At 37.2% G+C, this 26,159-nt stretch overlaps 5 protein-coding genes across 7 annotated transcripts; 1 reads left to right on the forward strand and 4 right to left on the reverse strand.

Annotated features, from left to right (window-relative positions):
• Window positions 1–519: 519 nt before the first annotated feature.
• On the forward strand, window positions 520–5,626 carry LOC110416418 (protein PIN-LIKES 3-like). Its single transcript, XM_021428416.2, has 11 exons — window positions 520–576; window positions 1,073–1,261; window positions 1,552–1,631; window positions 1,731–1,855; window positions 2,834–2,955; window positions 3,122–3,358; window positions 3,947–4,039; window positions 4,481–4,581; window positions 5,022–5,074; window positions 5,201–5,386; window positions 5,502–5,626. The coding sequence occupies exons 2-11, from the start codon at window positions 1,127–1,129 to the stop codon at window positions 5,624–5,626; spliced, it is 1,257 nt and encodes a 418-aa protein (XP_021284091.1). The 5' UTR covers window positions 520–576; window positions 1,073–1,126.
• Window positions 5,627–6,097: 471 nt separating this feature from the next.
• CDKB2;1 (cyclin-dependent kinase B2;1) lies at window positions 6,098–7,943 on the reverse strand. Its single transcript, XM_021428417.2, has 8 exons — window positions 7,561–7,943; window positions 7,302–7,443; window positions 7,146–7,207; window positions 6,919–7,030; window positions 6,741–6,834; window positions 6,566–6,635; window positions 6,346–6,484; window positions 6,098–6,238 (listed from the first exon to the last, which is right to left on the reverse strand). Exons 1-8 carry the CDS (start codon window positions 7,797–7,799, stop codon window positions 6,146–6,148), a joined length of 951 nt encoding a protein of 316 aa, XP_021284092.1. The 5' UTR covers window positions 7,800–7,943; the 3' UTR covers window positions 6,098–6,145.
• An 86-nt stretch (window positions 7,944–8,029) lies between these two features.
• Window positions 8,030–11,544, reverse strand: LOC110416417 (protein FAR1-RELATED SEQUENCE 5-like). 2 transcript variants are annotated; one of them, XR_002445168.2, is made up of 3 exons: window positions 8,983–11,544; window positions 8,355–8,699; window positions 8,030–8,233 (listed from the first exon to the last, which is right to left on the reverse strand). XR_002445168.2 is itself a non-coding variant. In XM_021428415.2 (2 exons), exons 1-2 carry the CDS (start codon window positions 11,053–11,055, stop codon window positions 8,535–8,537), a joined length of 2,238 nt encoding a protein of 745 aa, XP_021284090.1. In that variant the 5' UTR covers window positions 11,056–11,544; the 3' UTR covers window positions 8,030–8,534. The 2 variants fall into 2 exon arrangements, 1 of the variants encoding a protein (XP_021284090.1); XM_021428415.2 differs by having other exon boundaries at window positions 8,030–8,699.
• Window positions 11,545–12,223: 679 nt separating this feature from the next.
• Window positions 12,224–17,483, reverse strand: LOC110416330 (pyrophosphate--fructose 6-phosphate 1-phosphotransferase subunit alpha). The gene is made up of 19 exons (XM_021428302.2): window positions 17,199–17,483; window positions 16,352–16,524; window positions 16,038–16,150; window positions 15,735–15,809; window positions 15,527–15,640; window positions 15,377–15,444; window positions 15,182–15,265; window positions 15,018–15,071; window positions 14,789–14,869; window positions 14,610–14,703; window positions 14,452–14,525; window positions 14,209–14,319; window positions 14,067–14,111; window positions 13,923–13,979; window positions 13,531–13,635; window positions 13,333–13,449; window positions 13,004–13,107; window positions 12,747–12,912; window positions 12,224–12,553 (listed from the first exon to the last, which is right to left on the reverse strand). Exons 1-19 carry the CDS (start codon window positions 17,286–17,288, stop codon window positions 12,425–12,427), a joined length of 1,854 nt encoding a protein of 617 aa, XP_021283977.1. The 5' UTR covers window positions 17,289–17,483; the 3' UTR covers window positions 12,224–12,424.
• Window positions 17,484–19,884: 2,401 nt separating this feature from the next.
• Window positions 19,885–22,067, reverse strand: BZIP60 (basic region/leucine zipper motif 60). 2 transcript variants are annotated; one of them, XM_021428304.2, is made up of 4 exons: window positions 21,925–22,067; window positions 21,364–21,829; window positions 20,899–21,122; window positions 19,885–20,313 (listed from the first exon to the last, which is right to left on the reverse strand). In XM_021428304.2, exons 2-4 carry the CDS (start codon window positions 21,825–21,827, stop codon window positions 20,030–20,032), a joined length of 972 nt encoding a protein of 323 aa, XP_021283979.1. In that variant the 5' UTR covers window positions 21,828–21,829; window positions 21,925–22,067; the 3' UTR covers window positions 19,885–20,029. The 2 variants fall into 2 exon arrangements, with proteins under 2 accessions (XP_021283979.1, XP_021283978.1); XM_021428303.2 differs by having other exon boundaries at window positions 21,364–22,065.
• Window positions 22,068–26,159: the final 4,092 nt, after the last annotated feature.

Genomic DNA, 26,159 nt, shown 5'->3' on the forward strand with positions numbered 1-26,159 from the left:
ACCTAATAAGGTATGAGTGTCACCACTTATAATTACTAAAGACTTGCTCGATCTAAAATTTTTAAAAATACCCTGCCTAGGTCCTTGCTGAGGCGTGCCAACTGACAAGTACTTGGGGTAAGCGCTTAGCTGCTTGGTATTAATTAGAACTGGCATGACGTGTTGTACATCTGCAAGCTATAAATATTTTATGCGTATGCCACTTGTTCATCTCCCCGGACCTGGTGATACTACAGATAAGTACAAACTCTTCTTCTTTCACGCACAGATCATAAAACTGTTGAATTTAGCAAAGTGGGAAACGTGGTGTTAATTGGATCCATCGTTTTCACCCGAGTAATGAATGATCATGAAAGCAACCCAAGCAGCGGATGCCCACCAACAGATTGCAATATGATTTGCGGTCCACTTCTGCACGTGGGATCTCAAATTTGCATGTCACGACTAATCAAGTAATTCTTACGGAAATCAATTGCACAAGAAAACGAGCAAAACCCGCCGCATGTTCATATGTTTTTATTAATTTACTTCTTCCTTGTAGTCCCCAATGCTTGCGTCGGTTTTAGGTGCGCGCTGGTAAGTGTAATTCATTTTTCTTTTCTTTTCTGGCTGCTGCTGCTGATGATGATTATGAATCGATGATATATACATATACATATGTATCGACATTTCCCTTCTTTTTTTTTGCGTAAAGTTTTCGATTTGATTTTGGGAGAGTGAAGGGCTCTCCATGTTTTGTTGCCAACACGAGTTTTCTTTTGGTTTGATATAAGTTCCTAAATACAAGACTAGGTTCATTAACCAAAGCTGCTTTCTGCTTTGGTCTGTCGAAATCACCCTTGGTCGTCGTACGTAGACATTAATGATCTTATGAAATTAATTCTATCATTAAATCAATATCTATATTTAAGATTTTGTGGGGGGTTGATGGTTCGGCTTCAAGAACAAATTAAGGCACATTTTGCACCTTAAGGAATCAACGTTCCATTTTTACAATTGGATTTCATGTAGCGGTTGTTGGAGTTGGACGTCCACTCCTCGGTTTTCACTTGTATATTGAATGTATGAACAGGAGCTGAGTTAAGGCGAGTTGATTTCCAGGTTTATAGAAGATTCTGATGAGAATATGGTACTGCTAGATCTTTTTATTGCTGCTACAATACCGGTCCTGAAAGTGCTTTTGATAACTGCACTTGGGTTATATCTTGCTCTAGATCACGTCAATATCTTGGGGGAAGACACCAGGAAGCATATGAACAATGTAAGTGCTTAATCCTAGCTCTTGTACACGCTTCACTTCTTGCCATTAAATATTTGTTCCGTACCATGTTCCATACGACATAGTTGAGTGAGGCGTAGCAACAACAAACCTTTTTGGTTTTCCTTTTTTAGTATTTTGGCCAACAAGCTTATTCAATATTTGTTCATGTGAAAGAAATTCTGATTCTTTTCTGTTGCTTTGCTTTTTAATGCTCCATCGATTCAAATTATGCAAATACACTGAATAGTCAGTTCACTTAGAACAATGTTATTATTCTTTTGAGATTACAGGTAGTGTTTTACGTATTCAATCCAGCTCTTGTATCCAGCAACCTTGCAGAAACAATTACGTATGAAAGCATGGTCAAGCTGTGAGTGAAACTCTTTCTCTGTATTTTACATTGATACAAATTACAAACTTCTCTTTCAATGTTCTGAAGTAGAAATCTTTTTGTCTAATATATGTCTAGGTGGTTCATGCCATTCAATGTCCTGCTCACATTTGTTATTGGTTCAATACTTGGATGGATAGTCATCCAATTTACAAGACCTCCGTCACATTTGCAGGGTTTAATCTTGGGTTGTTGTGCCGCAGGTATTCATTCCATTTAATTGATTGAACATCAAATATGAAAGATGATAATAATCACTGTAATTAAGATGGTTGTTGCCTCTCTCAAGGATGATTCAACCTAACTTGTTACACCATTTAATTGAACTGAACAAATGTCAAGGATTCCTAACTCCTAAGAGGTCGGCTGATATATGGTACTATTTACGTGTGGTTGAGCCAAGGGATCTCTTAAGGAAATCATCCGCTTGATCAAACTTCAAGCTAGGGGAAAGAGGTTGCTAACAATGATAATTAGCATATTAAATTTAGAGTGTGAGATCGCTTTGAAAGTTTTGCTTCCTCCATAAACTGATAATATTAAAGATGTGATCAGTTCTATGTTTTCAGTGGCTAATGATTTTATTTTTCTGTCGTGGCATGTCTTATCGAACTCTGAGCATCATATTCATACACGATGCTTCAAGCACATGCATTTTGCCTATTTGTGGTGATGTCAAAAGATCTCTGTTATCTGCCCCAGAGTATTTATCTCAGCTATCTCTTCAAGAGGAAAATGGGCAATCTAAAGCAAGAAGAATATAGTTAGGCTTAAGAAACTTCAAGCTTCTGATTTTAAGAAGCTCACATTCTGTCCTTGTTGGTGCTAGTGAAAGCTGTACCGGAGGACTCATGACTGGCTGTCGAAAAGCTTATTAAGGCCTCGGAATTCAACCCTTTGTTGGGTCTCTTGTGAGTGACTTTGGGTTAGTCTATGGTGCAAGGTGGAGTCATTTGCCTTTCTCAGCTTAAATAAGCTTTCTCCAATAGAAAAAAAAAATGGAGTCACTGGCATTACTTCAGCTAAAACAAACGTAGTCTGAATCCTTTGAACCCTTTCTGTGCTAATGCAAATGACTAGGACTTTTCTTCTTGAAATCTCTAATGGAACGGCTTTTATCAATTTTTCATTTTCTGCAGTCTGTAAAAGTATTGCTTTAAGTTTCTTTCTCCATACAACAGGGAATATGGGGAACATGCTCCTTATTATAATCCCAGCTGTTTGCAAAGAAAAAGGAAGCCCATTTGGATCTCCCGAAGTATGTCATTCATATGGAATGGGTTATGTTTCACTTTCAATGGCGGTATGTTCCTTCTCAACTCTGCTGGATTTGAGAGCTCTTGATGCCATCAAGGAAAAAATTTCCCTTTTTTAAACCTTGTTTAGAACTACATTGGAAGAAGTACACTTATTTATATGATTATGAGGACTTATTCATGTTTGCAAATTGCTTTGTTTTGAAACCTTAGATTGGAGCCATTTATTTGTGGTCTTATGTCTTCAATATCGTCCGAATATATTCAATCAGTAGCATCAACGAATCCACTATAAATGATTCCTCTACCAGCAAATATTTTAGGGAAGCATCCACATCAGATCAGGGGAGTTGCACTGAACCACTACTTTCTTCCAATGATCTCTTGGTATCTGAGGACAATGAGAATGGATACGTCCTGCCTTGCACAAGTTCTAAGGGAGAAGCTGAGGTTTTTCACCTTGTGACACTACCAATCTCCTTTTTTCTTTATCAGTTCCATGACTTCTTATATCTTCCCTATTGGACATTTTCAATGTTTCTCTAAGAATATTTCATGTTTTTGTGAATGTCAACAAAGTATGGTTTACATGGTAATAACATACATGTTCCTGTGGCAAAACCAATCAGGAAGTGAGGAACCTAGCTATATTTTTTTCGATTGCTTGTTGAATTTAACAGAAAGGATGGGATCTTTTACACTAGGATTTGAGCTATTCTCCTATTTAACTATATTATTGCAAGCAAATTGTAATGGCTGTCTTTTTATTTACCTTGGCATCCTCACAAGGAGAAAAATTATCTTCATGATTGTAACATTAACTATGGCATCTTTCATGTTATCCTATTGCTAGTAGTTCTGTATCTGAGATATAGTGTTTGTTTATTCAACTCCATTACATTTCATAACCATTGCAGTTTAGTAGTCTACCAAGTTTTTCATTGCTCTTTGAGATTGAAATCAAGTATGCATGTTGAAGCATTTTAATGGAAGCTTTGATTGAGATTTGATTTTTGATTTTCTGACATCTTGTGGCAGGCAAGATTTTCAAGTACGATAAAGCAACAATTAAATATGATGATTGCGAAGATTAATATGAGATCAGTATTTGCCCCTTCAACAACTGGAGCGGTATGATCTTACTTCCTTTTATGTTCTTCATTTACCATTTTCACTTACTGCAAGCAAAGAGGAGAATGTTGTTCTCTCAGCCATATTGTGTTTTGCATTATTGTTGGTGCTAAATTTAGCTAAGATTATAGTCAGATGGATATTCTTTTAATGGATCTATCATAAAGAGTCTAACAAGCTAAGACCAATGGAAAAAACTCTATGCAAAGTATCCTTTATGGAAGGATGCTTTTTCATGGCTCTGAAGCACAAGATCTACAATTCACTGTGGAGATCAATACAGGGTCTGAATGGATATACATTCATAATATATGGATGAATAGCATATAATTGAAGTATGAATTAAGTTTCTCTACGTGTAATACAAAATTCATGCTGCCTTCTTGTCCTGTTTATATATTTTGAGTCATTGACTGAACTGTGCGCTCTTCTCTTGTATAGATTGTTGGATTTGTAATTGGACTCGTCCCTCAGATTAGAAAATCAATGATAGGTGATGGTGCTCCTCTTCGTGTGATTCAAGACTCTGCTTCTTTAGTGGGGTATAGCAACTATCACTGTTTACAAAATTACCAGGATTTTGAAGACTCATCATCAAACATCTTTTATTCTCTGCTCATGAGGACTACAATTTCATTTACAATCGAAGTACATCCGCTTCTAAATTTTGGTTAATGGAATCTTGGCTGTTCTCTAGCCACACAGCTTCATCACTAATGGATAACTCATCAAACACCATGATTCTGTAAATGATGAAGTTTACAAGTGACATAAATTTGACCGTGACATTTTGCATCTCCTGTCTTGTTATATTATAACCAGCCATTTTCATATTTTTCAATCTTGGGGCAAATATTTACCCTACTATTGGCTCAACTTCACAAGAATTCATCAGACCATATTTATGCCGTGTCACATCTCAAACTTCTGCTCATTTTGTTTCAATGCTAATTAGCTTATGAGTTTATGTTTCTGAATCCAGTGATGGGGCCATCCCAGCTCTCACCCTAATTGTCGGAGGTAACCTTCTCAAAGGTACTACTAGCTGGTAAAGGTTTTTTGTTTTTTTTTTTCTTTCAAGGCATTAATAACATGGTTAAGCTGCATATATGTTGAATCTCCTTTCATGCTGGTGATTGGCAATGGATGGCCGCTTTGCAGGACTGAGAGGGTCTGGAATTCGCAAGTCTATCATTTTTGGCATCATTGTTGCTCGTTATATTGCTCTGCCTCTCATTGGTATTGTCATTGTTAAAGGAGCTTCTCGTTTTGGTTTTGTACAAGCTGATGCACTATATCAATTTGTTCTCCTTCTTCAGTTTGCTGTTCCACCTGCAATGAACATAGGTATCATAATTTGTTCAATTTGTTCTCCTCGAGGATCTCTTTCTTAACTCTTGTTCCGCCAGAAACTAGTGATCCAAATAATTGTTTGTTTATTATTTTTTTAATTCTTTCACAGGTACAATCACTCAATTATTTGGAGCAGGTGAGAGTGAATGCTCTGTCATCATGCTCTGGACTTATGCCTTAGCCTCAATTTCGCTTACCTTATGGTCCACATTTTTCATGTGGTTGGTGGCCTGAATTCTGCTAAAACAAATATTTCTCGAGAAATATTTCGTTGCTTGCGGGGAAATATACCAGCAAAGGATGCCGTAGGTGCTGCTAACCCTTTTCTTTTTCTTTTTTTTTTTTGGTAGGCTAAGAACAGATTCCAAACTCAGGACAATAAATGTCTCTTTTCCAAAAAAATACAACTGATGCTTTGGAAATTCGGCGCTGGCCTCAAAACTCTCTTCACACTTAGCCTAGTTTCATGTCAACACCATGGTTGAAACAATGTAAACAAATTCCACAGTTAAATTGTTCATTGACCAAGATTCATATGTGATATATTCAACACTTCAATTCTTCATTAGACATTAACAAAAGGCAAATTTCAGCAAAAGGAGAATTTGAGGGATAAAGTCATTTCAGAAAGCAACAAGTCACAAATATTCAGAAAAGATGGAACTAGTATGCTTGAGAGAAGCAGATGGGTTTGTTTCTACTAATGAACTCCTGCAAGCGGATCTAATTGGGCAACGACCACCTCTGTGCTGCTCAAAGATGGGCTTTGTCGAGATCGGCAAAGTAAGGGTGTTCCATGGCTTTCTTGGCAGAAATGCGCTTTGAGGGATCATATTGCAACATTTGCTGCAAGCACCAACAGAACATTTCAACTATCAGCTATCAGATGTTGTGAAGAGGATGGTTTTTGATAGTTGTTATGAAAATAAGGCGGTAAAGAGTCAAAAGGCTACCGATAAGAGATGAAGCCCATCATCATCCAAATTAGGAACAGCTGATGACAGCCCCTGAGGGCTCCACTGGGGGTAATCATGCCAGTTTGGCAGCAAGCTGACTCCTGGCCACACTTGTTCATTTGGAGTACCCAACAACCTGCATCCATGAAGAAGATATCAGAAGATAGAAAAGGTTTGAATGGAATAGCAAGACAGGGGATGTAGAGGCATAATGGACCTGAAAATATGAAGGAGCTGCTGCAGCTCAGAATCTCCAGGGAACAGGGCTTGTTTGGTGACCAGCTCGGCTAAAAGAGAAAAAAGAGAACGGAGAAAGGAATAAAGAAGTTATTTAGCAGAATGAGATCAAGAAGAAAGCAAGTATGAATATGGAAGAAGTAGTAGGCAAGTACCAAATATACAGGCGACAGACCACATATCCACAGCGGTTGAGTAATGAGTAGCCCCCAAAAGGACTTCAGGTGCTCTGTACCATAGGGTCAATATCTGAAAATTTACATTTAATTCAATTAGTGAAAGAGGCAGGAGTGAGTGAAGAGGTGACGCGGAAAACAAGGGCATGTGAGTAACCTCGTGAGTGTACTTCTTGATGGGAAGAGTAAAAGCCCGGGCAAGGCCAAGATCAGCTATTTTAAGCGTCATGGTCTTTCTATCCATGAGGAGATTGTGAGGCTTAAGGTCCCTGAGTTAATGGAAGGCAACAGTTAAAATAGAGAAAAGAAATAAGCGTATTTAACATCATTCAGTAATTGATCTAAAAGAAAAGTAAAATGAGAAAAAGGGAAGGGAGGGTTAACCTGTGTAAAACGCCATGGCCGTGGCAGAAGGCAACACCTTTGCAAAGTTGGTACATCAAGCTCTGTTAACATAGATGCATCCCCAACCCAATCAAGAACAAAGAAAGAAAGAAGAGAAAAGAAAAGAATGAAGAGAGAGACAGAAATAGGGGAGACCTTGACAGTGTTAACGGGAATGTTGTCTCCAGATTGGCGAAAGGAGCGGATGTATTTCTTGAGATCAGTGTCCATGTACTCAAAGACCAAGTAAAGAACCGTCTTTCCCTCTTTGTTCTGCCCTTGTTTCACATCCATCAACCTGAACACATACAATTATATTGGTCATCATGTTGTTAGAGTTGGAAGAAACAAGAAAGATGCTTTATCAGAAGAAAAGCGTAGGAAGCAAAGCAAAGAAATCCAAAGAATGAAAGACCTGACAACATGGGGATCTCTGGAGAGCATGCGCAAGATGGAGACCTCACGGAGAGTGGTGGGAGGAACGCCTTCGTCGTCCTCGTGAAGACGAGTCTTCTTGAGGGCAACAATCTTCCCAGTCGCTCTCTCTCTTGCTCTGTACACCTTTCCGTACGTTCCTTCCCCGACCTTCTCCAACTTCTCGAACGCCTCCATTGCTGACGATGATACCGCCGCCGTTTGGCTTTGCCTCTCCATTTCTTGCTTTTTCTCTCACAAATCACAATCGCAATCCCCAAACCCTCTTTCTTCGATTACATGTCTAAACCCATTCGCTATATTCATATATAACCGTTTCTTTTGCCTTTAGAAACCCGAAAACACTCGTTGTCCAACGGAAACTTTTCTTTTTGAATTTCAAATTCCCCGATCCATCGCCCCCGGCCCCCACTTCCATATTTGCCCCCTTCCTACCCTTTTGCGTAGAAATAAATAAATACCCCCAACGGACTTTTTCCTTTTACAGAGACCCAACGGTCTGATCTTTTCTGTTCGCTAGCCCAGCCCAATTTTCTTAGCAGGCCTAGGCCCTTTTTCAATTCATTTTTGGTAGCACATTTTCTATCAAATCTCGTAAGTCATCAGCTGCTTGGCTTCAACTTGAGTCTGGGGGCTGCCATAATCATGGTTTCCTATATTAAAAAAGAAAGCAAGAAAGAAATAAATACAAGGCTCTATCTGTACTAAACTGGAACTAATCAACCTTTCCACAGCTAAAAATCTAAAGTAGAAGAAAGTCTGCATTTTCTGTACATTGCAAGCAACCGTGTTGCGGTTGCGGAGTCAGCAAAGGTTGATAAAGGAATGCACTCGCCAATTGGGTGACCTCTCCTAATCTAACCCCACCTTCTTAGTTTTCACTAGTTAGTTAGTTAGGTAATTTACATGAACCCCGGGCAAGGCCTGCACCATCAACCCTCATGTTTTATTTGTTTAGTCTTTTAGAATGAGCCTCACATTCTGAACCTTCACTGACATCTTTAGCTTCTGTTCTTCCATATCTTTCAAAACAGCTGCCAGTTTTGCTCGATAGCTTTCACACCGTCGACTTGCGTCTTCCAACTCCACACTTAGTTCCTGGATTTTCTTCTCCTGGTTCTGCACCAAGGCAGAGGAACAAGAATATGAGTCCTCAGAGATGTAAAGGGTTTTCATTATGGAGATTGATTGGTATATAGTTTCATAACAAAACTAGAGCTACTACTGATGGTTATTTAAAAGCAATTCAGCAAATCTTAAACCCGTCGACAATGCCTTGATTCAATGTTTAGACAGATATTGTAGATATGACCTAAAGTATGAAGAGCAAAAAGTGAAGATCAAGGATACAATACAGAAGTCAATGATTAAAGAGACTATATCATGAATAAAGGAACTTTACCTCAAAGCCAGACTGAAGCTGCTGGCCAGAATTAAAAGGAGAATTTTTTATGACAGCAGAATCATTCTTCTTTGCAGAAGCAACCTTCTTTGCAGCCTCATGAAGCGCATCCATTGCGACATTAAAAGTATGTATTGATCCTGTCCCCTCTCTCACAAATTTAATAGCTTCATGGCATAGATTGTCGTAACGAGCAGCATAGGACTCCTGAGTATTACTTGGCAATTCAACAGTGCAACCATCCACTGCAACCCCACTTTTCGCATTTCTTGTCCACCGTTTTAAGATATAATGAGATGGCAATGACAGAACATTTGTTACCCTGAAAACTGCTAATACATGCTTGCAAATAATGCCTGAAAATTCAAACATTTGGCAGCTGCAACTAGCTTTCTTTCCGAAAACATTAAACTTCACAAAATGTGCTTGATGGTCTTCTCCAAATTTCGCCACCCGATACATTACTTCTAATCCTGAGTCATCAATTGCAGTTGCAGGATAAGCAAGAGTCTCAACTAATTCGTCCTGGAATTTCATAAATATCTTCCTTGTGTAAAGGTTGGCTGCTTGTTTTTCCATAGGAGATGGAGTTTTTAAAGCTGGTGCTATATTTAACGTATCATAATCTGCCTTTACTTCCTTTTCATATCGACTTGCAACTGCTTTTTCATATTGCTTAATCAGAACCTGGGCATTAGTTGACGCATTTATATAACCATCAAAATATGAGTTTATACTATCACTTCCTTGATTTATGGACATCTCCCCAAAGAATGTGTCCCGAAGATAAACTGGTACCCAATGCTGTCGAGTGTTGTACATTGACTGAAGCCATTCATTATCTCCAAGACTGTATCGTAGAAGAAGGGACTCCCAACATGACTCAAACTCATCCACTGTCTCTGTTACATTGATGCATCTTTGAAACTCTGCTTCAAAAGTGGGGTGTGAGTGATATACATCAGAAAGCTTCTCCTGAGCTTCCCTAAACACATTCCATTTACAAAATCGGTGGCGGGTCCCTGGGAAAACCTGTGCAACAGCTGCTCGTATTATCCTATCCTGGTCTGTCGTGATTGAAATAGGATGGTGGCCTGACATTGCAGCTAGCCAAGTCTGGAATAACCAAACAAAAGAGGACTCTGACTCATTGAGAAGCAAAGCACATCCAAACAACACAGGTTGTCCATGATGATTCCACCCAGTAAAAGGGGCAAAAGGAACACGATATCGGTTTGTTCTATAAGTTGTATCAAATGTAACAGTGTCCCCAAAGTGATTATAATTCATTCTAGAATGAGCATCAGCCCAGAAGATGTTTCCTGTGGAGTTACCAAAATCACCTTGGACAGCATAAAAGAAAGCAGGATCCTCAGTTTGCATTTGCTTCAAGTAGTCAAAAACAACCTGACCCCCACTCCCAAGTGTTCTCTGCCGACTACTACTCATATAATTCTGGCAATCAACTTTAGTAAAACCAACGTTATTAACTCCACCAGATTCCTTAATCAACACAGACATCACTCCACTTGGGCCCATCCCAGCAGCTTGAAGTGTATCAATGAGGCTGCGAGCAGGGCCAGAGACATGCCTGTGAGAACGTAGGCAATGCACCTTATCTGGTGGCACAAGCTCATGGTTATGTTCTTTAACAAGTTTAGAGACAGCCCACTTTCCAGAAGTCTGCTTCTTGACAGTGATTTGTGCCTTACAACCAACTCTAGTGATGGTACGCTGGCGCTTGGAGCTATTCTGACCAGCATCTCTACGAAAACCCTCCCGGGAGCAGACAATTTGGCGGCATATGATGGAGCCATCACGACGTGAGCGCTGGTAAACACTAACCCGAGTGCTAAAACCAATGCGGCGAGCATACGAATTGTAGAAAATGCGCGCAGCCTGTTCAGAATCAAATTCCATACCCTCATATGGCTCGAGATTGGGATCCCCCAGGGTGGAAAGAGGTTGGGCCAAGGCGGGATCGTAATGATCAAAAGGTAATGGGTGTTCCAAGTCAAGGGCAGTAGTGTCGTCATCAAACTCAATTGCAAGATTTGGAGGATGAATATCCATCGAAGTAATGTATTATCTGACTACTGGTCTGGGACTCTGGTCACGCTGTTCGATAATCATGTATATATTGTTTTTCTCTTTGAGGGTTTTGGAACTTTGAAGTGACAATCATATTAAAAACCATAAGTTTGCAAATTGAGTTGCGGCCATTGGGTTTGGTGTCAATGTTCAATATTCATTCATAGCATTCGAAAGTCGAAAGCTGAAGGATTAATGGGAAAGAATTAACTGACCAGAGATGATGATGGTATAAAGGGCGGATACTGCTGCTGCTGCTGCCGCTGCACAGAATCGGGAGCGCGCAGAGTAGTCTCTGTTGGAGCAGAGGAAGATAGGGAAGTCTTTTTGTGAGGGGGCTTTGAGGGTTTTCACATTTCAGTTGGGGAAATCTTTTGAGTGTCATGTGCAAGTGCAAGTGCAAGAGGGATGAGAGCTTACCTTGGCTTCATCTTGTAGTTACCATTACAAGCTACACAGTACACGGACGGGATATCTTTCCACTTTACTATTTGCTCCGGTAAAAAAGCATGCTATTACTCTGTATACAGGCCCTGGTGACTACAATTACAAACATTTGCTGAAAGTTTATTAGAACTCAACTCTTGGTTAAAATTTAAGAATGAAATTTTACTTCATCAATGCCCATTAATCTCAAATGAAAATTTAAGGAATGCTGCCTCACTTGCTGAATTTTTTAAGTTATCCAAAGCAAGCAATTCCTTCCTAAATCATAAACTTTATTCTTTGGTTTTTTCCTCTATATTTAAATAGATAAATATTCGAATTGAAATGCTTGAAGTTTTAAGTATCCAGATGTCTTACTGGAAACAGAACACTGGGTTTCAATCATGCAATTATGCTCGTTCTTACTCATCATTTAGTAAGCACGTGGCATTAGCTTCTTCAAACATACAAGATCCAAGTTTAAGGCTAGAATTAATGATTTCCAATATCCTCTAAACTCGAAATTCCCCACTAACCTCAGCCCCTTTATTTGTGAGCTGGTGTTTCTGCCTTTATTTATTCCAGTTATTTAGTCAATCCTCATCCAACCTTAATTAATTTAATGTAGTTGCTCTCTGCACTCAGACTCTGCACAAATACTAATCAAACACGATGACAGACGCAGGACGCTCCTTTTAACGTAAAAATCTGCCACAATAAACCATGATTAACCATGCCATCATCCCTTCCATAAAACTTTTATCTTCCAAAACTGTTAAAGAGTACATGCTATTATCATCTCGCCCAAAAAACGAAAACATGGGGAAACTCTGTTTATCACACAATGCCCAGGCCTATAAGTTCAGGATAATTAAGAAATACGATATCACGAGTACAATAACTGGTATGTTTCTAAGTTATTGTATCAAAGGGTTGTCTGTCCGCCTGATGACGATGAAGACATCACAGAGAGAACCTCTGTCACAGATGCCATTACACTTAAAGCCGCTTTCAGAACTTCCTGAGAACACCCTGGCTTCACAATGGTACGGACCTGAAAAACGTGTACAAAAGGTGGTACTGGATGAGAAAGATACTGCCATAGCAGTTGCAATTGAACAGAAACCAATATCCAGAGCCAAAAAGATATACTTCATACACGAATGAAGATAAAATACCAACGAAACATGTGATATACGAGTAAAGAACAATTGTACACAACTGAAAGGCAACAGAAAATTAGGCACCTTGTCAAGATATTCCTGTAGTTTCTTGATGCGGCCCATGTAATCCTGGTCTTCAACACACAAGGTCACAGCCTTAGCATCAGCACCAGGACCATCAAACTGAAGGGGTCCTGGATTTCTGTAGATATCATCCAGCAAAAACCTTGTGGCGTTTTGTCTCAGCAGCCTGCAATCAGACATACAGAAATTAGAATGAGTGCCTATAAAACTAGAATCGACACTGCTTCACTTAAAACATCTTTAACAATGACACTTACTCATATGCTTTGCCTTTCAAATCCACAGTAGCTGGATGAATAGCAGGTTTTCCAATTGACAAGGCATTGGGATTCTGAGACCAGCGCTTCACGGTCATCATTGCCTGATGTTAAAAAAAAAGGCAGTTAAAGTCAAGCCTTATAGAGAAAGCATACATAAGGAACCAAATGGCAAGGTGCCTTTAAGAAAGCACAAAAGAATAGCATGAAATATAAAAATGCAGATAAGACGGCAGGTGTTCCCAGCAAAGGAAAGGATATGATGATTAAAAGTTGTCAAATTTTGATGTCCAAATCATGGATTATAGAAAAGAAAATGAAAACTCAACTGTAATAGGTGCAGCACCACAGCGCCACTTGTTCACAGGATTTTTTAGGTTAGTAATAGTTGCCATGTAACCATTTAAACCAGCTGCAAGAATATGATAGCAGATATGTCCAAGAACCTGTGAAAATGTATCATTATTATAAAGGGAGCATATTAACAGAGGCAAAGGAGATATTAAAACGTTTTAATGATAGCATACATAGGCATAGTCACAGTCGAATTTTGATGGTAAGGATCCACGAGCCTGATACCCAAAGAAGTGGCAGATAGCATTAAATTTTTTCCCCTTGTAAGTGCCTGCTTTCTGCTCAAAACAACATGAGACATCAGTGAGTAAAGAATCTTAACTTGGAATCAACTAAGGATAGATGGTTAACGAAAAAATGATTCAAATAAAATGCTACAAAAACAATTTGGCGGGTGCTGGGAGACAGGCAGAACAACTTGTTATCTGAAAAGTGCACTCCTGGGGAAGAGTTATGGATTTTCATTTTTGTACCAACCACTAAATGTTTTGAAAAGTTTAGCTCAGTGTCAACAAGAAAGAAACGATAAGAGTGTACAAAACAAAAGGAGAATACTATTGCCTACCAGGCGCTTATTAATTTCAGTCTCTACAAGGTGCGCCAGAAGTTTCTCTGTCTCAATCTGGAAGACAAGGCAGAACAGATATTAGTTTTAGAAAAATCTGCTAGCTTCTTCTTGTAATAAGAAAGCATATCTCAACCTACTGACCTGTGACAGCTGTGCAGAATCATCTGATTCAGGACGGAGGAGAAGCTGTGACATTGAACATTTCATCGTCACTCATTAAGCTCATTAACCGGGATACAGATATCTTTAAACATGACGAATTAAAGGAAATCAGAACCAGAACCTGTTTCCTTATAAAAGGTGGCAAAAATTCAAACAAAGCTGATGCCCAAGGAGAAAGTTGAGAAGAAATTTTTTCAGAAGAAACACCTTGCCTGAGCAAGCTGTGAATTTCCTGAAGTAAAAATGATCAATATAAGCACAGATTAATGTCACATTGAAGCTTCAAATGTAAAGAAACATCTCTCTTTGAGAGCGAGAGGATGTGAAGAAAATTAGAGGAGAGTCATTGTTTAAAATTAGTTACCTTCAACAGAGCATACACTTCAGGAATGCTTTCTATAAGCCCTTCAGGCAGAAGGATGACCCCGTGGTTCTTGTCTGATCCAAACACACAAGGTCAGGAACAACAATGACAACTAAGCACTTGCTAACATGAAATAAAAGCAACTTGACATATTTGACCTTGCTCTGCCCTGGCTTGAACCGCATCACATATTTGCTTTGTTATGTCAAAAAGAGTAAGCTTTGACGCAGCCACCTCCTCACCAAGAATTACCTGTTAAACGTATATCAAATGTTAAGAAGTGAAAACTCAAGAAAGTATATGTAACTAAAATTAGAATTAGAAAGCAAACAATGACCATATTTGGATGAGATTGGAGGGTGCATTCCAGTGCAACATGCGAGGCCTTCCTTCCCATAAGACGGATAAAGTAATAATACTGAAAAAGAAAAGCAGGAGTAAGGCAACTGAAAGGTATGACCATACTAGTCGACTGCTCTGACTGGCTTCTTACAATAACCTCATGCCAACAGGATTGACGTAACCACTCATACAGGAGATACCATTTTAGAATGTAAACCACATACCTTTTCTGCAGAGAGAGCATCAGTGCAGACATTGCTGATGAGCTGGGAATTGACCTGTATGTAATGTGAACACCTTTGGTAAGGTGATGTTTTCTCCTTAAATTTGCTTTAACTACTATTTCAAATTCTCAATGTAGACTCCAAAACATTTAAAATAATTATACCTTGCATATTGTATCAAAACCAACATTAGCTTCCACAAATTGATTCTTGAGGTCTCCATTCAGTGTAACAGGAACGCCAACCACCTGCAAACATTAGACAAAATTCAGAGTTCTGTGGCAAACTCACACATATAACAGTGACAGAAGCACCTAACTGACTCTTATAGTAAAGAAAAATCTTGTCATGCAACTTACCTTTGTTCGACATTTAGCTTCAGCAAATGTTTCAGCAAGTTGAGCAGCATCCGTGTTTGATGTTACACCTACAAGCCAAACAGAACTATTACTTAGTAACTTCTTATTACATATAATAACATGTTTACAAACCATGATAATTAAATTCACCTCCAATAATGACAAGGCCATCCAACTTCAAATCATTGCAGGCAGTTAATGCAGCATTAACTTGTTCAGTCGTTCTAATTTGATCTTGTGTTCGTCCCAGCAAATCATAACCACCTTGTCAAGTAAACACATTTTAAAGCCTGTTAGATTACAGAGCCGTATGAAATCCACACGCGTGGACATAGTATTGCCTCATGAGAGAACCTACCTTGATTTTTGTAGGTTGAAAGAATGTCATCTGTGATCTCTAAAGTTTTCTGCGCAAATAAACCTTGAGTACCACCTGTTAGCAGAAGCAGAGAAAGATTACTTGTCACATAACAAAAGAAAAATAAAAATAAACTAAGCACGCTACAACATGTAAAATACATAAGGAAAGGAATTACAACCTAGTATCAATCAAGAGTATTATTGAACAGATATATACCCGTTCATGCAAGTGTGCCTATTGGATATGTAGGTGTGTACATGTATCTATACGTGACATCTTTAAACAGAGAATGAAGCTTACCCAAAAAGCCGAGCAAAGTGCTGTTGGGGTTGTGGATTTTGAGAGCCTTGTGAAGGCCCCATATAACATTATGCCCACCAGGGGATTGTCTCCCACAAAAGACAAGTCCAACCCTGTAATGCAAGAAGGTTTGGGAATTAGACAAATAAGGATTTATTTTCATATATACGGCATGCCACCATGAATTAAAGCCAATAATTCCACAGAAAGATGAAGGGATAAAGAAAATGGTACAACAAGTAGAGCCAACTGCTTTTAAAAATGTCCTTAAAAAGTAGAAGGGCAAAAATCATGAAGTGTGATACGATAAGCACCTCATAGCTGGATGCTCCGTTATAATCTGAGCATCAGGTACTTTTGCAGTTGCCCTGAGAAAGTGAGCCAAGGGCTGACCATAAGTATGTGGATAAGCACGACTAGTGGTATGGGCATCAGCTGGGTCTAAAGCTGTGGTGGCATCACCAAACTCAACCCTGACAGTAGTTCCCTGAACAATAGCATAGCATCAACTGAATTGTGAGTCATCCAATCTATGGCATTGAAATTACGTGAAACGGAGCAAGGAAGAAAATAAAAGCAAGTGCCTCTCTGCTAGAACGAAAGAGATGCCGTTATAACAGTAAAGGATACAGTTCAACAGTCAACAGCTATTGCAATATAGTAGTAAAATGCTGAAGGCAGATGGATGATCCCCGCTAGGAAAAAGAGAAGCCAACATACGATTTGATATGAGTAAATCTAATCAATTCAACGGCGCAGGCACTATAATTAATCCAAAATCCAAACGAAAAAGAAGCCACAAAATTGTTTGTCGCCAGCAAAAGCATGGATTGGTAGTACGCGGTATTTGGCCCCAAAAGAACTGCATGCACATGACTCATGAGTACTGACATTACTTACTAAAAGATCCTGTATATGAAATGAAATACTATGATATGAATATGAGGCAAAAACAAACAGAAATTACAAGTGCATAAACGCTGATAAATAAAGAAATAAATCTAAGATTAGGAAGATGCGATGCGTGATTAGCAGGAGAGAAATTTGAGATCTGTTAACGTATACAAAGTATTTAATGAGAAACATGGATAGATCTAACTGCAAAGCAGCAAAGCAACAGAGCTGAGAGAGGAAATCTAGAAGAGGAAAAGAAAAATGAACCTCGAGGCAAGGAGGGAGTCCTGGTTGGTATTGAGATCGGAGTTTCTGAAGATCGGAAAGTTCTCTGGGAATGCCGAAATCAGAGTCCATTTTTGGGTATGGGGAGAGTGGTGCTTGGTTTGGTAGTGCAAGTAAGGAACAAGGGTTAAGCTAATAGCAATAGAGCAGTAGTAGGCAGTAGTTGGCTTCTCTTGGTTGGAAACGGTAGGTAGGCTTGTAGTGTTTGGTTTGGTTGGGGGGTCTTTTTGCTTCAAAACTCTGTTTTTATATCAGAGACCAGTGCAAGTGCAGATTCGGACTGGGCGATGATGCGGTTACTTGCGTTTGGCCGATACAACCGAACCAACTGTCCTCACGCTTTGCCCTTAATCACCCCATTTCTCCTCATTATTACACCATCTACCATCAGTTTCCACTTCCTAAACCAATGTTTGTTTGCCATTTGTCCCTACGGATTAACCTTTTACTCCTAATTTTTCAATTCAAATTCACTAGTACCACGGGCGGGCGCAGCTTGATTTGCTTCAATCCAATGACTCCCAAGCCTTCTCAAATGGAATTTTACTTACTCCTTCCCAAGCTTTCTAATCTCTTCACTTATCAGGTAATATAGGATTGAAATTACTAATAAAAATCATTTTATCATTTCGTGATCATCACATATTTGAAATTTAATTAAAGCGACATCGGTAAGGGTGGTACAGAATCGACCCACAGCATAGCCACTGAGTGAGCATAAAGTCAATGATAACAGTGGAAGGCCAAAGGCAGACCGCAGGATAGGAATTAATTAATTTGCTTGGAATATGCTAAACCAGTAACAAAGGATATTCTTTACCATAAAAACTTAAAGAGAAACCAAGTAACAAGGATATCTTTGTAAATTCACAGGAGCCCACTGGCTCAGTCACCAACCCTGGGACGCGCCCAACGGCCAAGGGCGTAACAGTTGTACACCCCCACCTAACGCTCCCATCAATCCCGATTTCCTTCTAGTAATTTTTCTCTTATTGCATAAATATGGAAATGAATATCCAAACCAGCGGCCTTATGCCATGCCGCGGGCCGACGCAAATGGTTTTGAGAAATTCCAATGTCATCACAGCAAAACCCAACAGCTGTTTCAAATAATTCCAACACTCGTCTCTATATCAAACCCAAACCACGAAAAACACGTACCGATCCTTCATGATCGTGATGATGGTCCCCGGCTAATTTTTAATCTAGTCACGGCCCAGAACGACATACACCAACACCGTTCGGCCACACCCGCCGTTGCCATTGATCCTTTCCTTTCTCCACTCTTGCTTGTTTACAGAAATCCTGTGATTTCTCAGTCCTAGCTTCTTGGTCAGTGCGCCATTCTCCTCCACGACATTTTTCTTCCCTGTGCAGCATAATCCTCAACTGCCAATGTTCTTCTGCTCTTGCATGAACCTTGTTCCAAGTCGATAAATATATAAATGGAAAATTTTAATCATAAATAAGTGCAGTTCAAATTCAGCCTTAACATTCTATCAGGGATAGGGCGGAGCCTCATATACTTTTGCGATCAAATTTTAAAATATTTTTTTATATTATATAAAATTTTTAAAATTTTATATAATATTCTTTTAATGATCCCTTCAATAATTTTTTATTTAATAATTAATATAAAATAAAAAAAAATATTTCACATGCCTCGTTCAATTTTCAAAGTTTTTTTTAAGTTATATTACTATTATTATTTATATTTTCTTATACTATTCGCTCATATTAACTAAGCTTTTATAAATTTGTTTTTTCAAATTTATATGAACTATTAATCATATTTTTTTATTATATCATATGTAAATTTCATCGTCTATTTGTCACATTCATCTTTTATCTATTATATAAATTTTATTTTTCATGATTTTAATATTTAAAAATTAATAAATTATTATATAATTTTTAAATATAAATTATAAAGTTGTACTATTACTTAAAATTTTATCAATGTAGTATTTTTTAATTAATCATGATTATGTAAAAAGAAATTATCTTAAATATATTTTTTATGTGCTTTACATTTTATATTTATTTTAAAAAAACTATCTTATTTATATAGTTTTTAAACAATCTTAATTATATAACAAGAAATTATTAATCTTGTATATTGTATTTAACTGTTTATATTTAATGCATTATAGTTTTATATTTAGTATTATAAGTTTAAATAAAAATAAAATAAGAATATTGAATGTATTAATTTTTTTTTCAAGGTTAACTAAAATATTAGTAAGTTGAAAATAATTAACAAATTATTTAAAAAATATAAAAATCATCCAAATAATTCATCTACACTTAAGCAATCAAGCTTCAATCCTCAACTCATGAACAAAACTCATGTGCATTAAAATGTCTAATATTCCATTTTAAAGAAATGAATCTTTTCAATACATAAGTTTTAATTGATAAATTTAAATTCAAAACATATAATCAAATACAACTTCCCTAAAAATCTATTATAAGTCTTTTTTTTTAATTTATATGTTATATAAAAAAAATTTTATTAATAATTTAATACAATATATTAAAATTTAAAATTTTTAATCTTTATTTATCTATCTCTAAACTCCAATAAAAATTGACTAACTCCGTTCCTTGAACAAAATGCACTGGACTGGACTTTTATAATCAACAAGTAAGAAACTGCAACAATCTATAAAATTAATAATTCTAAGGTTTTATTTATGCAAACAAACTAAACGCACGATAGAAGAGTTTTGAAGGCAAAAACAAAGACCAAGACTGCTTATGGGCCATCCCACCAGCAATTTTGTGTTAAACCTGTTCATCATCCCCTTAACCTAAAATGGAAAAACCAAGGAGAGAGGTGAACTACAAGCACTTGCTAAAATTCCAGGAACATGAAATTCTTTAATTCTCGTCCTTGAAGCCTTGCATCGCCTACTCTTCACAAAAGATTGTCCCACCAGGTTACTCCCTGCCCCTCTTGGAGCCACTCTTTCTGGACCTCTCTTTTCCTCGTTTTCCAGCGGAACTGCCTCCGGACGAGACTGGGGCAGTGCTGGCAGGGTGAACAGGCACATGATGCCCAGGAACCAAAGCAGGGAACCCAACAGCAGGGATTCTGCAAAGTAACAAAGATACAAACTGCTCACCAGGTCTGAGACATTAAAACATCATACGTAGCCACACTATCAATATAGGCAACACGAATATGAAAAGCATCAAGTTTCTCCAAGGCCAGAGAAGATCATTTAAGGCTTTAATCTTTACTGGATAAGAAGCACATTTAGTCACAAAACAGCCCTCCTCTTAAAATCTGTGTACTTCTCCACTAACAGGAATATGCCGGTAGGAATAAGAACTTCAAAGGTAAAAACAAATCCAATTGTGTACAATTCTTATTGACTATGCTAGTACTCCTATTCATTTAGTTTTGGTTCGTTGATTCATAATGCAGACATTAAGTACATTGGCATACAACACTGTACCAGAACAAAAAGTTAATCAAGCTTCAACAATATCGAACATTCCCCAAGCCTATTATAAGTTCGAACTAGAAGAAGTATAGGTAGGAAAACAAACTTGGAAAGGCGGTCAACCAGCTTCAATTTGTCAAGAAAAGAATACTGCTACTTTCTTTCTTCCTATTGTAATACAAGTAGAATACAATGGAAGTGAGCGGGAAAGATGGTTTCGTTAATCATACCCAACAAGAGCACAGCAGACTCCTGCTTGGCCGAGGATGCATCAAATGCACAACCCTTATGCAAAGTAAGACGCAGAGCTTGATTCTCTGCAATGAAGCACTGAAGCGAGCGGCTCAATCTCCTACATTCCCCCTCTAAATACCTACTCTTCATCTCCAGATCCTTGACATACTTCTTCTTCCTCTCCCTTGATCTCACAGCTGCATCTCTATTTCTCAATTGCCTAAAAAATGCACACCAATCATTACACTATAACCCTTTTATTGTCTTCAATTAGACATACGGCAGAAATTTCAAATAAAACTTACACATATAATTTAGCTTTTCCAATTCAAATTAAAAAAAATTAAAAACAGAAAAGGGGAGCATTGTTCAACCTTGAAAATGCACAATAGTAAAAGATAATAAATTGATAATAGGGCAATTAATGTGGGGAAGAAGGGAGAACGAATGTCCATTAATACCTTCTCATTTTCTTAGCAATAGGATCATCGTTATGGATGTTGTTGTCGGAGTCGTTTTGTTTGAAGAAAGAAGCATCAGCATCATCACGAACATCAGCAGCATCAGCATCATCAGGAACATCAGCAGCATCAGCAACATCAGCAGCAGCATCGATGACCTCACCGCCGCCACTGAGAGGTGAATCAACCAGTACATCCGCCAAAAAATCATCAGAGACAGACTGAGTCTGCACCTCTTTATCAAAATGATCGTCCTCCATCAAAACCCTCTCGATCTCCCCGACCCACGAAGACACCACCGCATCTCCATCTGGAGATGGGGTGGACAAAGGCTCAAGAGGTTGTGTTACTGGCTGTGGCTCATCGCTAGAATTCTCAAAGATATTTGCAAAATCGGAGGAATCAAGCTCAAGAAACAAGGTATCCCAATTGATTTCACCGATCGTCTCCAAATCCCCCTCCATAACTACCCAAAAATTAGAAAAGGGAAAGTCGAAAGTTAAGCAATATTTACAGAGGAAGAGGATTAAAAATTAAAAAAAAAAGACAAAAATCATGTACAAAAACGAGGGAGGAGCACTTGAGTTTGAATAAAAGAGAAATCAAACGCCTATTCTACTCTGTTTCCTTGGATACCAAGGAACGTCTTGGGTTTGACACCTTCGCTCCACGACGTTGTTCTCTCCTCTTTTATATATTTCATATTCTGGTATATTTAATATTAATATTTGCAGGTTTAGAAGATGAACGTGGACCAATCTTATTGCATTGGCATCAATTTTACGCGTTCGCGTCATCCCACCAATGGCAGTGGAGGATGAATCCACCTGGACTCATTTCTCCATTTAAATTATCATGGGTTGGGCCCTTGGGCCTTTCCTTCCTTGATTCAAATCTTTTCGGTTTACCACCCAATAAAAATCACTAATCATCCCTGGAAAGAAACCGTACAAAGGTGATGGGACTGGTCATATCATCCTTGGGAATACGTGGAGTTTCGTACGGATCGGCGCTTAATTAGATGGAGGCTGCAAAGTTATCAGTCACGTTGCCTCTCATCTTATCTGTTTGGTACGCTCTCTCTCCATTCATTAAATTACCTCATCAGTGATTAATTTATACTATACGAATAATGCTACTGGTAATAAGTAAGTGACAAGATTTTGTGTCCAGAGTGTACGTAGGGTGTGAACAGACATGAGATATGACGAGAGATGAGGTGGTCGTTTTTTGAGTGAATCTGAGCCTCTTTCATACAGCCACAGCTGGCGCCTCGTTGTCCTTCTAATGCTACAATCCGACAGCACGCATTGCCTGTCAGCAACTGCCACGTACTGCCGGTACTTGTAATCACTACGTATTTATTTTCTCCTTCACTAATCATCATTTCATCACTATCGACTGGTAATTCGCCAAAATTACTATTACTGGAAAGAAACCCATCACTTGACTTACTACTAATAGTAAAGTATAATTAAAAGTTAAACAAAGTAATAGTAATAGCAGCAGGTGCGTAGGGGTAGGAAAGTACGATACAGCCAGGACAAACCGTATGCTGCGTTGGGAGTGATGATTAATGATTTGTCCGTCGTATCTAAAGATATTGGATAAAATATATTCATTTTTAGATTAATAAATTAAATTTTATTTGTTGATAAATTATAATATTTAAATTTATAAATTTTATTTACAGTTATAAAACATATAAATAATTTAAATATAAAAAAATATAATATTTTTTTTTTACTCACATAATTGCATCTTTTTATATAAATTATCAAATTAACATTCAATATTTAACATAATAAAAAATTAAAAATAATAAAATTAAAATCAACAAAATAAAACTATCTAACACAAGAACATTAATTACTACAAATTATCAACTTGAATTTCTTTTATGACTTGACTCTTCACATTTACTCACATAAGCTATCTAATAATTGAAAGAAGAAATATGTCATTAGTATAAATTTATTTTAGCAACAAACTAAAAGAAGATTAAAAATGAAAAATTATGTAAAAAAGTCAAAAAATTTAATATTTATGTCAATTAAAGTGCGACTAATGTATTTCTAATCTCTTCACTCGTCAATCTTCAACAACAAAAATGGAATTCACAATACCAATATTTGACATCTCTAAAATGCATAAAAAAATTAAAAAATTAAAAATGAAGAAGTGAAAATATTAAATGTATATTATATTTTATATAATTTAAAAATAAAATATATAATATTATATATATTAATATATAAAGAAATTAATTTAATTTTAATCGATTTGGCTCAAAAATTTTAAAATCGAAAACCCATCAAAAACTAATTAGATTTAACATTTTAAACCAATTGATCAAATGAATCAATAAAATCAAACCGTTTTACCCAATTCATATTTAATTTAGATAAATAATTAATTTGATATGATTTTGCTCACCTTTATCCAATATCCTCCATCTACTCTTTACTTTTGAGATGTGTCTAAAGTTTAGTAATATATTATTTCTTTGTATTACACTATTAATTACTGCTTGTGAGGGACTATAATTAATCTTCCCTTGCTACTTTTACAGTTTTTAAGATTAAATAATCAAAGCAATTTAAAATTAAGTGAGAAAAAAATAATTTACTTATTTTTTACTACACAGTAATGTTAATAAATGTTAACAGTGTGGCTTAGTTTTATGTGTTCTATCCCTTGATGGGATGGTAAGAGTGTTTTGAAATGTATTTTTCTGTTGTGTTTGCCTAACATACAAAATATTTAGAGGGAAATATGGTTATTCTTCAATTTATTATTTATTTAAAATATGTTATTAAATGTTAGTTAAAGAAAAAATTTAAGCCCAAATTGGAACTTGGAAGCAAATACCGTTGGGCTTGTTGCATGCGGCGTTAGGGTTTGCGAGTTGGGACCACGCTCGTTTGCCCGAAAACAGAAAAGTCAAGCGTCTCCCACTCAGCACTCAGGAGTCAGGACCACTTCCAAAGCAGCAAGGGGACTGTGTATACTCAGAAAATAAATTATAATTATAATGTCCACAACCTTGATTAAAATGCGAGAAAAGAAAAAAGCAGACTATTTACTGTTATTATTTAGAGAGAAATAAATTCGAACCATATTCTTTGAAAATAAGGGTATATGTCAACAATTGAATTAATTAATTAATTAATTTATATAATATTTTTATCCACTAATGTATTTGCATCAGTGTGTAAATTTAAAAACAATATTAAAGCTTATTTCATAATAAAATTCTCTTCAAGAACCTATTGGTTTGAAGAAGAGATAAGTTGATCAAGGCTTGGAATATTGTTCACCTGTTAATACTTTATCACTTGTTAATTAATTAAAACACATTAACACCATAATCAAATATAGTTAGTGATTCATTTATTTGTACTTAAATGGACTCCTTGCCTGTTTGTACATGTACCACGAAGTTATTGCCATTTATGAGTTCTGGAATTCCAATGATAATGGATAGAATAAAAATTACTGAATTTTATTTTCTATCTTAGCTTTCTATTTATTTATCGCGAGGACGTGTTCCTTTCCATTTTTATCTAACTAAGAATAACAATAATAATAACAGGAGAATATAGAAGAGAAATGATAGAGTGATAATAGTTTAGATTTCGTAATGGGTGGACATATCCCATACGCATTAGTATGGTATACTGTGGAGTGAATGACATGGTGGTACTATAAGAAAGGGATGTGGTTTGGCAAAAGTCACAGCCAGCGACCAGATGCATCGTACTTACTAAACAAACAACAGCTGTTTCCCACACGTTTTAGTGTCCGGACGATAGCACCACCCCACCACCTCCACCACCACCTCCACCACCATCTACACGCGCCATTCCTCCCCACGAAACTCGACTCATATGCATCGGGTCATTTCCCTTGCCCAGTTACTTTTAACAGGAATAGCTTATTATCATTAAGCTGGCATTGCTTGTAGTGTGAAACCTTCATGGAGAAGCGCCCTTTTTCTTTCTTTTCCTTTTGGGTCAGACAGTAGTACAAATTAAGGAGGCAAATTAAGTTTACTTTGTGTGAAAATATAGACTTGGGAGGATAGGACAGGATGATTGCGTGACGCCGACGACACCGAGTACGCGCTTCACGTCGGAAAATTTTGGCCACCATTGTGCTAACTTTGTTGACGAATTCACCCAACCCTTCAAGAATCAAGATGGACCCCTTTTTTCTTTAATTCAATGTTTTTGAAGTTTTCATTTCCTTGGGTCCTGTTGAGGTCTGATGTATTTGGCTTTAAGCTGCTGTATAGTAGCATCCCCGAAAATAATGTGGACTATTATTAGCATATGTTTAACTACTCCTTCCAATAGTATATAATATGTTCTCCACTTCATAGAAATAATTACAATGACTGTCTTAGACTAGGATTTTGAGGATATAAAACAGAAGCAAAATAGTACATACATGTATCTCATTATACATGTAAAAAATGTAGTTTGGAATGGTAACATGTGACACGTGAAGGGTGCAGTCAAGCACGGAAAAAAAAATTTAATGAATTAAAAAAATGATGAATGATTTGCATTACAAGTAGTTATTCAATTTCAAATATTTCGACTCCGAATTCCGATTCTGCAATTCATTAGATAAAATGAAATAAGAGGGCCTACCCTAGGGGTGAAACAGTGATAGAGGGAAATTCATGGGGGGATTGGAATGGATTCATACACACTTTATTGACCAAATTATATTAGAGTAAGTTGTAGTATTTTTTTATAAAATAAACAATGAGAACAAAGTAAAAGGTT

This window comes from Theobroma umbraticum, unplaced genomic scaffold (genome assembly GCF_002168275.2).
Source record: "Theobroma umbraticum cultivar Fairchild unplaced genomic scaffold, ASM216827v3 scaffold_51.0, whole genome shotgun sequence".
Lineage (NCBI taxonomy): Eukaryota > Viridiplantae > Streptophyta > Magnoliopsida > Malvales > Malvaceae > Theobroma > Theobroma umbraticum.

Bases quoted from the DNA above. Each gene is read 5' to 3' on its own strand.
- LOC110416330 (XM_021428302.2), bottom strand. From the start codon at position 17,288: ATGGACTCTGATTTCGGCATTCCCAGAGAACTTTCCGATCTTCAGAAA. The intron at 15,810-16,037 runs GTAAGCTTCATT...TTCTGCTAACAG, and splicing joins CACTTTGCTCGGCTTTTTGG to GTGGTACTCAAGGTTTATTT. The intron at 14,526-14,609 runs GTCAAATATGTC...TGTTTGGATCAG, and splicing joins TCAAGCCAGGGCAGAGCAAG to ACAAGAACCACGGGGTCATC.
- LOC110416417 (XM_021428415.2), bottom strand. From the start codon at position 11,055: ATGGATATTCATCCTCCAAATCTTGCAATTGAGTTTGATGACGACACT. The intron at 8,700-8,982 runs GTAAAGTTCCTT...GCCTTGGTGCAG, and splicing joins AGCTTCAGTCTGGCTTTGAG to AACCAGGAGAAGAAAATCCA.
- LOC110416418 (XM_021428416.2), top strand. From the start codon at position 1,127: ATGGTACTGCTAGATCTTTTTATTGCTGCTACAATACCGGTCCTGAAA. The intron at 1,262-1,551 runs GTAAGTGCTTAA...TTGAGATTACAG, and splicing joins CCAGGAAGCATATGAACAAT to GTAGTGTTTTACGTATTCAA. The intron at 4,582-5,021 runs GTATAGCAACTA...TTCTGAATCCAG, and splicing joins GACTCTGCTTCTTTAGTGGG to TGATGGGGCCATCCCAGCTC.
- BZIP60 (XM_021428304.2), bottom strand. From the start codon at position 21,827: ATGGAGGGGGATTTGGAGACGATCGGTGAAATCAATTGGGATACCTTG. The intron at 21,123-21,363 runs GTATTAATGGAC...TGCATTTTTTAG, and splicing joins ATTGCTAAGAAAATGAGAAG to GCAATTGAGAAATAGAGATG. The intron at 20,314-20,898 runs GTATGATTAACG...GTTACTTTGCAG, and splicing joins GTCTGCTGTGCTCTTGTTGG to AATCCCTGCTGTTGGGTTCC.